Source organism: Conger conger, chromosome 18 (assembly GCF_963514075.1).
Source record: "Conger conger chromosome 18, fConCon1.1, whole genome shotgun sequence".
Classification (NCBI taxonomy): domain Eukaryota; kingdom Metazoa; phylum Chordata; class Actinopteri; order Anguilliformes; family Congridae; genus Conger; species Conger conger.
Window position 1 is genome coordinate 8,053,233 of NC_083777.1, and position 12,530 is coordinate 8,065,762.

At 41.1% G+C, this 12,530-nt stretch overlaps 1 protein-coding gene across 2 annotated transcripts in view; it reads right to left on the minus strand.

Moving 5' to 3' along the window:
- Positions 1 to 334: 334 nt before the first annotated feature.
- Positions 335 to 12,530, minus strand: part of grid1a (glutamate receptor, ionotropic, delta 1a) — a 298,200-nt gene continuing 286,004 nt past the window's right edge. Inside the window, exons 13-17 of one of the 2 annotated variants that reach the window (XM_061228001.1) lie at positions 8,321 to 8,516; positions 7,130 to 7,296; positions 4,084 to 4,324; positions 3,334 to 3,472; positions 335 to 1,458 (exon numbers count right to left, since the gene is read on the minus strand). In XM_061228001.1, the coding sequence (XP_061083985.1) occupies positions 1,079 to 1,458; positions 3,334 to 3,472; positions 4,084 to 4,324; positions 7,130 to 7,296; positions 8,321 to 8,516 (1,123 nt within the window). In that variant the 3' untranslated portion in view covers positions 335 to 1,078. The remainder of the gene's footprint in view (positions 1,459 to 3,333; positions 3,473 to 4,083; positions 4,325 to 7,129; positions 7,297 to 8,320; positions 8,517 to 12,530) is intronic. The other variant, XM_061228002.1, reaches the window with a different exon arrangement.

The following is a 12,530-nucleotide window of genomic DNA, read 5'->3' on the forward strand; positions in this document are numbered from 1 at the left end:
CTAGCCCACATAATTCTGCAGCCCATGCAATTGCAATGACAAAATTTTTTTAAAATGTTTAAAAAATGTCCCCGCAACTTAATCTGTCCCTTGGGATACGGAAGAAATTAAATAGTAAAAAGATTTTGTTTTCAAATCTCACTTTATATCATTACATTACATTCTGTATCTCATAATGAAATCACCCAAAACATGAAACACATGGCAAAAAAATGTAAAATACTGACGAGGATTTAGCTAAGACTGATGTGACAACTTGTACACATGTCTTATTGTGTGAAGTATGGAAATATATAGAAACATAATCCTTTCTACCACTGTAAGGTTTTCACCATTTCCAGAAAATGTTTTTATTTTATTTTGCATTACTGCTGAACATGGTAACATATGACTTTTTGGTGGAACATGGAAAGTTTGCAACTTTTTCACTTTGTCATGTTTGACTTCTCAAATTGTTAGTGTTCATTTGTTAAAATATAATTTGTAGAGATACATCTTTAAACTTGGCACTTGGAAAAACAATCACAAGGATTTCTCATCTTTATTCATATAGAACAAAATTTACAAAGCCATTCAAACAGTCTTTTTAGTAGTTTGTCTCTTTTTTTAACTCAACTTCAAAAATTGAGAATATTCAAAATACACTTTTACTGCACTTATTTTCCCCTATTTACAAATATATACAATAAGTCTGTTTTCCTTGTTATATTGAACTGGTATTAAAAATCTGCAGTTTATCCCCTTCTTTTGACATTCCTTCTATGTTCTCATTTCCTTTGCCCACATAAAGGCAGGTCAACTTAGCTGTGATTGGTCAGAGTCAGATCGAGGTCCCGGACAGCAGGTCTTCCGATTGGACAAGGTCAGATCTCTGTCCCGAACAACACATCTCTGATTGGACAAGGTCAGATCTCGGTCCCCGACAACACATCTCTGATTGGACAGGGTCAGATGGGAGTGTCCCACAGCAACTGGACTGTGACTGGATACTGGATGGGGAGGAGGAGGCGAGGGTTGGGTGAGGGGGTGAGGGGGTAAGGGGGGGGAGCAGGGTCAGATGGAGGTCCCGTGGGCGGGCTCAATGGCTTCTGGAATGGGTCCTCCTGGCACTGACTGGTACGGCATTGGCAGGGGCGTCTTGATGGGGCTCTGTCGGAAGAGTGCCCCGTTGGGGGACCTGTGTTTGCACTGGATGGAGGGCATGGTGGAGCAGCTGAGGGGAAGGGGAAGGCTCCTTCCAGTGACCTTTGGCAGCGTTCTGCCGCCCCCATGACCCTGTTCCACCAGGAAGGTGGTCACAGCCAGGCCGGTGCCCCCGGGGCCCTGGCTGGGCTGAATGCTGCCGATGTCCAGCGCAGAGATCTCCATAGACGGGGCGGGGATCTGCTTGTGCTCCATGTCCTCGTCCATAAGACTGTTCATACGCCGGTGTACCTGCTCCAGATTCACCTCCTTGTCCTGGGAGGGAGGGAGGGAGGGAGAGAGGGAGGGAGGGAAGGAGGAGAAAGAGGCTGAGACTGGCTGGTTCTAGATCCTTCACACACACTCATGGCAGCTTTGTTTGTTAAAAGCATTAAAAAAGCCACTCTGCTGTAGCGTTTTGTTTTAGGACTAGTTCAATAGTTCAATTGTTTTGTGAATTTGGTGGTGGTGAATGGACACAGTGGTCTATGGTCACGTGGTCCTGAATGTGTGAAGGCTTTTTGTGTCAGAATCCAGCTTTCACAACAAAAATACACAGCAGGGCAGCACTAGATACATGTTTTCTTTTGTCTGCCTTCTTTGATTAAACACTGAAGATGGTGCATAAAAGAAATGGTGACTTTTCAAGACTATTCAGTTTCGCTAGCCCCTTTTCCATTGCACAAAACAGTTTCAGGGACTTTGAGGAACCTTGGTAGTTTCCGGAATGCTGGTTAATGTTTCAACTGAACTTTGAGAACTGTGACACTGAGAATTTGGGAGGAAGTGATGAAAAAAAAGTACTTGTATTACATAGTCAAATATTGAGTTAAGACCATGGCAATGGTGTTAAACCTAAAATGTACTTTGTGGGAACATACGGGTGCCACAATATGGAGTGTCTGAGTAACTCATCTCCTTCTTAATGGAAATTAGGGAACATTGGAGAAAAATGTTCGGGGAACAGGGATGGAAAAAAATCTAACTATATTTTAATCCCCCGTTAATATAAAGGCACTTTATATTAAAGGTTTAAGTGCATATTCAGACATGTCAGCTGACTGTGTCAAATGTACATTTTGTACATTATTCTGAATATGGGCACTCGCAATGCGAATAGCCATCACTGGTCTGCATTGAAATCATACTTCCATTCACAGAATGAGCATATAATTGGCTCTGCAAATCCATTTTGGCAAAGTGAACCTCTATAATCATCCCAGTCACGTGAAAATCCCTTTCTTCTGTGAGCTAATGTTCATACTGTCAGCTTGTGCAAAATGTGGCTGTATTTCATGATTTCAGCACAGACGTGGAACCCAAACAAAGAAACAAAAAAGCATCATCACAAACTATAAGAATGTTATGGTAGGAGATAAAATAAGAAAGCATGTACATCTGAACAGGCAGTAGACAGGAAAATGCACACTGTTGAATCAACTCTGTTAGAGTACACTTTACACTGAAAGAGTTCCTACCCCCTGTGGTCTTTCAACATTGTTAATGTTGGACTACAATTGGACATTCTGTTAATGAGAATGAGGTGGCAGAGACACATACTGTCATTTTAAAAACAAATAAATTAATATAAAATAACACAAGAGTAAACACTCCACAGATAACACAATTAATTAAAAAAACCTGTCATGTTTGGTAATACATAAGGTAGCCCCTTTGGATTTGTGATATGATAGATCTTATTTCATTCAAATGTTGATCTAGTGAAATTATATCTAATGAAATGAGATATTTATATATCTAATCCCACTGGGTTTGTGGCAGATAATACGAAAAAATTATTTAAAAGAACCATCAATGTTATTTTTATTGAAAGGAAATATTTTTAAAGCCTTGATGATGTCACAAAAAAACTGCTGAAAATCGGGGGAGTAGTTCTCTGCAGGAAAAAACTCAAAGAAAAAGATGTCACTGCAGACAAGGCCGGTGCTTCTGTTCCATGCATATAACAATGTAAAATCAATCATAAACAAAATTTTAAAAAATAATAAGAGGGAGGGACTGTGGCGTGAGATGATTGGTGGAGGTTTGGATGTCCCCGCCCCCAGCCCGCTCAGAGCAGTCATGACACTACTGAGCAAGGAAAAAAAAGAAAAAGAAAAAGAACAGAAATCTCAGGAGGCCTATCCTGACCTGTGTCAATGGCCTCTGCTTCAGGCCAGCCCCTCTCCCTCTCTGTCCAAATGTCCTTCCTCCCTTCCGATGAAGCTGTTGTTATATCATTATATGTCAACGGGCCAGAAACCCTTGCCAGTCTGTAATCCTTAGTAACCTGCACGAGACCATAAAGAATGATGAATAAATAAAAGGGAAAATACCTGAACAGCGTGTCAACACTGACATGTAATCGCAATAAAACACACAGTGAATTACTAGGGATTATGGACTGGTTTGACTGGGGATATATGAACTTTTTTTTTAAACTGCGGTGGTTCAGCAGAGAAAACCATGCATCTTCTTCTGCACACACTTTAGTTTACGGATCCGCGCTACTTTTGTCTCCCGCTAGCCCATGAGCAGAGGAGAAAAAAATATGATCTGCTAGGGTGAGACTTGCATGTCAATGTCCGGGGAACGTGAACAGATGTTCAAAAAAACAAAAAGAAACGAAACAAAAATGCTGTCAAAAAACAAAAAAACAAAACAAAAAAAAGATTGCTTCAAGGTTGATTAAGGACATCAGCAGGGCACTTAAAAATGCAATAACTACAAAATAACCATGCAAAATACTTCATTTATGAAAGATATTCAGATGTTTTTTTTATTTATCCGCACCTAGAACTGAGTGTATTGCAGCTCTACTGACTGGGGGTTTGCGTCTGCGGTCGGACCCTTAAAGTAGAGTGTGGCAGTGGCGTTCCCCTCGGCTCTGTGCTCGGTCACCTCTTTGGGTTGCTCCTGCCGGCAGCGGTTGCTGTTCCACCACATCTCCAGGCTGGCCACCAGGCAGGCCAGCAGCAGCCCCGCCGCCAGGATGCAGAACACCCCCACGAAGCTGTGCAGCTTCAGGGCACGGCCCTCCGGCTGCGTGCTGGTCTGCCCGTCCAGGTGACATCGCCCCGTCCTGGGCCACCACTTCTGCTTCAGCACGTCCAGGTCCCCTTTGTCCTGGAGCTCCAGGATCCTGCAGCGTAGAACAACCACTCAATCAATCAACCAGCCAATCAACCAGTCAATCAACCCACCAATTAACCAATCAACCAATCAATCAACCCATCAATCAACCCATCAACCAACCCATCAACCAACCAATCCATCAATTTGTATTTCTATAGCACTTTTGTCACAGTATACCTTGCATACCCCCACAAACCAGGCCAGAAGCCATTCTCAAACTGAAAGTAAATAAATTCAAATGCCGAATTCTATTTCAACATGTATTCTTAAAATAAAACCACGTATAAAACACTGGGAATGAACAACTGTTTAATTTAGATAAAGATCCACCCAAGAAAAAGAGTGTCTTCAGAAAAATGGGCCTTGGGCAAATAATACAGTTATCTACAGTTGTGGGATGAAAAATAAAATGGGCCTGTGTGATATTAAAGGTTATGGATGTGCGGGACGGAGGAGAAGGGGGGGATGATAGAGGGATGAAATGGAAAGGGGAAGATGAATCCTCCCCAGAGGAAAAAAATGCCATGCTGGCTGTCAGAGTTATGCAACCCCCCCCCAACACCGCACACCTCCCTCCCGCCCCCCTCCGCTCTTGCTGTCACTGAAGAAATTACAGATCCTCCGCCTCCCTTCAGCAAGCATGCTGGGATATTTGCTACACTCATCATAGACCCTGAGCTCCAGAGCTCCTGCGCTGTACAGCGTCCTCAGGGCCGGCTGTGCTGCCCCGGCTCTCTGTGTGCGCAGGCCGGCTTTGGACGGAGGATTTATGAGTCACCCTCAATCACGTAACAAATCCCATCAAAATACAGAGAGATTGCAGCTTCCTCCTCTGGATCACACGGTGAAACCTGTTTTATCCACTCTCACTGAGCAGGTCTTACTCAGTATGTGGTCAGGAGAGCAAAATAATATTCTCCTAAACTCTGTAAGGGTTCAATTAACGCTGACCTTTTTATTGTGTAGGCTCTCCTTGGATACATAGTCAATTTTTGAGTACAGACAATGATGACAGGATGGGATTTAATGTAATTTGGTATTAGTTAAACACATCTTTTATTTTATATAACAATCATTCCATGGTCAAAGTCACTTAGATCACATTTTTCCCCATTCTGATGGTTGATGTGAACATTAACTGAAGCTCCTGACACATATCTACATGATTGTATGCACTGCACTGCTGCCACACAATCAGCTGATTATATAATCGCACGAATAAGTAGGCGTAATAGAGTAAAAGTGTTCCTAATAAAGTGCTCAGTGAGTATGTTAAATGGACAGAACAGGATCTGAGCACTTTGCTGTTATACTGTTATAAAAAGCATAAACTTAACAACAGTCTCCATTAAATCTGATTCACCGTGTGAATACAACTGTGGGGCCAAACATTTTCCAGGTCCTCGCATGATTCAGACATGAGAAACTGTTGATACAGGCATTAGACCTGCTTTGCAGTTCCATACTATCTAGCTGTTATTATTATTATTATTATTATTATTATTATTATTATTATTATTATTATTATTAGTAGTAGTAGTAGTAGTAGTAGTAGTAGTAGTAGTAGTAGTCGTAGTCATATTCAAATAATAATAATAATAATAATAATAATAATAATAATATGCAAAGAGGACAACAGAATCAGAGGGCAGCAATGTCAGTAGGCAAATTGATGTCTGGATGCAAAGTGCATTCAGATGGGCTGACAAACAATATAGAACTCCAATATAATATCAAAAGTATTGTGATTACAAAACAAATAAATATTAGAACAATTAATGAAAAACATTGAGGTAAGAATAGTCAATATTTGCCCTCAAAGTTAGTTCCGTGAAAATGGAAGACAATGAAAGGGATATCTTCCTTCGTCACAATTTAGTTTTTTCTATTAGTTTAGTTTTTTCTATTTGTTATTCATTCGCAGAGATTCATTGTTTGCTATTGTGTCGGGGAAGCCAGAATTAATTAAAATGTGTTTAAAACAGCAATTCCTGTATTCAGCAGTTTCAATGGTCAACACCCTTGTTTAAATGTCCAGCACTCTGAATACTGAACACAAGTATTCAGAGTATTCACTTAACCAACATGTAAAATATGTTTATTTGATTTCATTTGGTAATTATTATGAAAGATATGAATGATCAATTAAATCGGCAAATTCTGTGATAGGTTATTCATGTCTAATCTAAAGACGTGGTTCATCTACTTTAAAACAATGAAGGTTACAAACACAGACACATAAGTCACAATGGAAATGGATGAAAGAAAATGCCAAACCCCAGCTTGTTTCCTCCCAAAATACCCAAGACCTGAAGACAGCGACATTCCATAAGACCAGTGACGAGAAGTAGAACGACAGACCAAAGTGCAGGACTTGGATGCTACCTTCCAATTCAAGCCACAAAGTAAAAAGCCAGGTCTGTTGTAAAGTTTGGGGTTTTAAAGCAGGATGTCAGCATGAAGTCTGCTAGGCCACCCCCATTGAAAGACACGTGATGATGATGATGATGATGGTGATGGTGATGGTGATGGTGATGGTTATGAAGATGATGATGATGGTGATGGTTATGATGATGATGATGATGGTTATGAAGGTGATGATGATGATGGTGGTTATGATGGTGATGATGATGATAATGATGATGGTGATGGTTATGAGGGTGATGATGATGATGATGATGATGGTTATGATGGAGATGATGATGATGATGGTTATGATGGTGATGATGATAATGATGACGATGATGATGATGATGATGATGATGATGATGATAATAATGATGGTGATGATAAAGGAGAGAGGAAGGCTCACTTCTGTGAGAAGAGGTCTCTGTAGGGGCTCCCGTGTTGTAGGGCCATGCCGTAGCCCTTGCTGCTCATGCTGTTCCCCGTCACGGCGAAGGTGCAGTCGTCATCTGTCAGGGCTGCGTACTCCACCACTGCTCTGTCCCACAGGAAGGCATACGGCCCCTTTTTAGCCTGTCCAGGGGGCACACAGAGCCACCTCAAAACCCCAACATTGCGTGCTCAGGTTCCACTCAAACAATTAATACCAGGCAAAAGCCATTAACGTGCTTAAACATGCCTTTTGTGCATCTGCCCGGGTTAATTTTGTGAGCAGCGCTCATTGCTGAAACTGTTCTGTGAGCCAATAAAGAGGCTTACTAATGTAAGTACAACTGGAAACCAGGAGAGCTGGGCTGTTTTCACAAAGTCTGCCGATTTTTATCACCAAGTCTGCTGAGCTAATAGACATCTATGGAGCATGCACTCTAAAGTGCATATTTGCATATTGAGTACACATGTTTTATGTGTCAATGTATCATTTACATAATAAAATAATAGTAATAACATTTTTTACTTCATCCTGTGACCTGTGTGTTCTGCGGAGTGAGTGCTTTATACATCGCTCTGCTACACCTGGCACCAGGTGGCAAGTCAGCTTAAAATCTGTTTTATCCAACATGGTGTGGGTGTTAGTCTGTATTTTCTCAACAAAGCTTCTCTGAACTCAGACTGGACCTGTTCAATAGACTCAAGTTTCTCAGTGAAATTAAATGATACTCATCTTCATCTTAGATTATGTGCAGGGCTAGCAATTTCCAGCAATTAGATTTGTGAACGCAAACACAAACCTCACGACTTTCCCCCAAAATTCCATCTGGGGTCCAAACCCATGATGTCTTTCCCTTAATGGTATGCCATTTAAAGCACATGTAATGGGTCAGACATTGCCGGAGTCCGAGGGCGGATTTGAACCCTGGCCTCGTCCATATATTTGTTGAATGAACGCGTTACTAGTCAGCTAAAGACGGACCCGCCTCTAGCCAAGGGCAACAACGTTCTTTTGAATTTGAGGGTTACGTCATCAGAGCGTTGTCGGGGTAACCTGCTACAAGCCTTCGCTTTCACAGCACTTCACCGTGCTTACTAGCGAACTAGCTGAGCTAACCCCGCTACGCATGTAACGCATTGCGCAGAGATATTCGTGGTACGGCCGTACCCTACGGATCCCCTCCGAGGGGCTGGAGACGGAGTACTCGTGGCCGTTGTTCTTGCCGATGGTCCTCCACAGCTCGGCGAAGGTGCTGTCCTGCTCCAGGGCGTTCGTGCCTTTGGCCCTGAAGTACTCGTAGACCGGAGAGTCCCTCACCGTGCCATATCCCAGGTCGATCTGTTTGGACAGGTCCTGGAAGGTCCTGCGATAAGAACAATATCCCTTTCAGGACCCTGGCTGGGTTGGTGTTTTACCGCGACAATTAACCGATAAAGCCAATGTCACAGTTCCCATTACATCACATTGCATTGCGTTAAATGGCATTGCTCTGCAGTAATTTAGCAGATGCTCTTATCCACAAGAGGAAGTGCAGCCACCTGGGTTATAGCAACAATAGAGCCAGACTTGGCTACCACCAGTCCCAACATCACAAAGCACTAATAAACAGGTCTAGCTTTGAATCACAATACAAAGTGTGAATGCATTTCCATTACATGCCAAATAAAACACTTTGATAACTTGAATTAATTGCCTAAGAGAGTGTTGCTGGTGGAGGGAGCAAATGAATAGTCTGAAGTGGTGGGTCTCCAGGCTGTGATGAAAAATGGCTACTGATTCCGCTGGTCAGAGATTTCTGGCTGGTGTTTTTCAGATATTGATAAAGAAAGTCATATCTTACTCTGGGTTGCGAGTAATTGGATCAGTCGATTTGACAATACTTGCAGGGATACATACCTTTCTGACCAATTGGTGCTGTCAGGAAACAAGACCTGAATGTTTAAATTAAATCTTAACTGACAAGGAATACAGTTAATAGAATGATTTATTGGCATTTCTCCCCGCCTGGCTGGGGCGAGTATGCATTTAAAGGGCATGCGGACAGTAAACAGATCAATGCCAGGTCTGCTCAATTTAAAATCTCAATATGCTGTTAAAACTAAACAAAGGATTCAATCAACATTTGCCCTTAACATTTATCCACAAGTAAAAGCTGGTGTTTGCTTTTTATTTTCACAGAAGATTTGAACGATTAGCCTCATCTTACTATAACTGGAAATTGTTGAGTGCAGACCTTCCATGAATGCAGTTGCTGCAATGTTTTGTGTGTGTGTGTGTGTGTGTGTGCATGTGTGTGTTTGTCTGTGTGCATGCAAATCATTTCACAACTATCATTTTGGAGTCCATGTAAGCCCAATGGTATAAACTCTAGACTTCTGATGTGTGAGACCGTGCTTTTAAATCAGGTTAATTGTAAAATGAAGGTGTGACTTGTCTTAATTCTACATACAAACAACAGATGAGTCCCTCAACACTAGTATCCAGTCATGCACCAATTATACAGTGTAAAATTAACACATCATAGGAAGTTATTTTCATAACAATTTCTGTCACTGGAAATGTAACACGTAAATTTGTTCAGAGATATGCGGAGAATTCCATAACTATGATAGCTAACAAGCGTCAAAACACAATTAGCGTCAAAACACAAGTATATAATTAGCATTCGGGGAGCCATGGTGGTGTAGTGATTAGCACTTTTGCCTGACAGCAAAATGGTACTGAGTTTGAATCCTGGCTGGAGGGCTTTCTGTGCGGAGTTTGCATGTTTGCCCCGTGTCCACATGGGTTTCCCCCAGGCACTCCTGTTTTCACCCACAGTCCAAAGTTAACCTAAATGAAGTTTAGGTTAACTGGAGAGACTAAACTGCCTTTGGAGTATGAATGTGTGAGTAAATGGTGTGTGGGTCCTGCAATAGATTGGTGACCTGTCCAGGGTGTATTCCTGACCTTTCACTCAATGCATGCTGGGATAGGCGCCAGGCCCACCACAGCCCTGCCACCAGTTTATAAAATGGATGGATGGACAGATAGTCAGTATTCACTTGAAATGATCTGGAGAAAACCAATGCATGTTTGAAAGCCAAATGTTTGACAGCCAGGACCCTTTAGTTAAAAATTCCAAGAAAATATAAGGCAGTAAGCTAATGAATATGTTTTTTAAACAACTGTAGTTAAAAACTAAAACAAACCAAACAAGGCAAAATCTTTAGAAACTCAGTTGCATATTAATTATCATAAGACACGGCACATTAATTTGCAACTAAACAATCATTGCCTTCCTGTTGATTAATGCCAGACATTACATGTTGGTATTGTTAATCTATTGCTTTGTTTAAACTCTGTCAAATACCTCCTGGGCATTCATTAGAACGAAGGCACTGAATTTAAGAATCCAACTCCAAGAAGAAGCCACAATCACAGCATGCATGCACTGCTCGAGCTATTTTCATTAAGATTAAATAAGAAAATTATTTGTGCTTCAGCAATTTACATCAGTGATTTCATACAACACTGTAGAAAAAAAAGAACAACATATCATATACATTTATAGGCTCAAGACAATAACATTTTTACAGTTTCAATGAATATGTGATGCGCATACATTTTGTTTGCACTCAAAGGGACAAATATTAAACAAACTAATGAAATTTCAGCCTTTGTGGCATATCATATTTTGGTACTGAAGTACTTTCCTAAATGTTTTTCAGAAACGAAAACACATGTTCTACTGCCATGTTGTTTATCCAAAGCATAACCTCCCCAATGTATCTATTTATTCATATATTGTCTGCAGCCATCTGTCAGATATATCTGTGGCTAATCAATATTTATCAATAATCTCTTCATCAGTTTGAAGCATTGGATGATGCATGCTTTGCTCCCAAATACAACACTGACTGCTGCACTTATCTCCCTCTCGGTAGTTGGTGACAGTTACTATTCATTATGTTTAAAATAGGCCCTGGCACATAATTAAAGACAGAAACTTCTTTCTCCCTTCTCCTTTGTATAGATAATTATGTTATATAAGGCTTACCTGACATATATAACCACAACATGTTGATGAAGGATTGATAGTTACAGTATGTGCAGCACTTATAGATTATATTTAGCATGCTATAGAGAATGGACCTGTTAAATGCTGAATACCTCTCAATTAGTATATGTATGTACTATACATATTTTATTGGGCGCTATATGTTTGTGTTGTTTGGAACTTCCATTCAAAATAGCTAATTTTGAACCTCAATAGCTCACACGTATCTCAAGACCACTCAATCTGTGGGTAATTCAGAAATATATGTGCTTTTTGTAATTTCATGACTGTACATTTTATTGAATTAAAATTCGACATTTCGACAATTAATTGCCCATAGACTTAACATTGGGGAGACACAGGCTAACACGAATTAGGCTAATTGAGCGTTGTATTGTTAAACAGACATGAGAATCACAACAGCCGTTTTCATGTGTAACGACCTGTTCGACCTAACAGCCATTCTACTTATATTAGCTTTGTTGGCTAAATGTATGGTGTTTAATGTAGCTCTAACATGACATACTCTATACAGACTCATGTTCATGATCTAACGTTAGACATTTCTAGCTCTAGCCAAATACATGTATTATAGTGAGCACGATTAAATCATGCATTGTTTGGTTGAGAACATAGACTGTAGAAGGTTGCGAAGCAAGCATGTGTCATCAATGAACAGCAAAATGCCACTTTTTGCCAGTAGACGTGATCAGTGTATAAGAAATGGGGAGAATGGGATTTTCTTTACTTAAGATTGCCAGTGGGCCAAATAGAGTATTTAATGTAAGTTAAATACATCAAAGGAAATAAAATGGATCAGCCCTAATGCTAACATCAGCCTGCTCTCCATCAAGGTATCAGCACAGATATTTGCCAAAATGCTTCAGCCCTGTAGCTTATATAGTTTGTGCAGAACAAGACTGTCAGTTATACCCAATTATATGCATAGAATTAATATGGCAGCATATTATTATTTTGATAAATTCATTCATTCATTATCTGAACCCGCTTATCCTGAACAGGGTCGCAGGGGGGCTGGAGCCTATCCCAGCATACATTGGGCGAAAGGCAGGAATACACCCTGGACAGGTCGCCAGTCCATCGCAGGGCACACACACCATTCACTCACACACTCATACCTACGGGCAATAGACTCACCAAATCAGCCTAACCTGCATGTCTTTGGACTGTGGGAGGAAACCGGAGTACCCGGAGGAAACCCACACGAACACGGGGAGAACATGCAAACTCCGCACAGAGAGGCCCCGGCCGACAGGGATTCGAACCCAGGAGTGGGTTCTGTGAGGCGGCAGTGCTACCCACTGCACCATCCGTGCC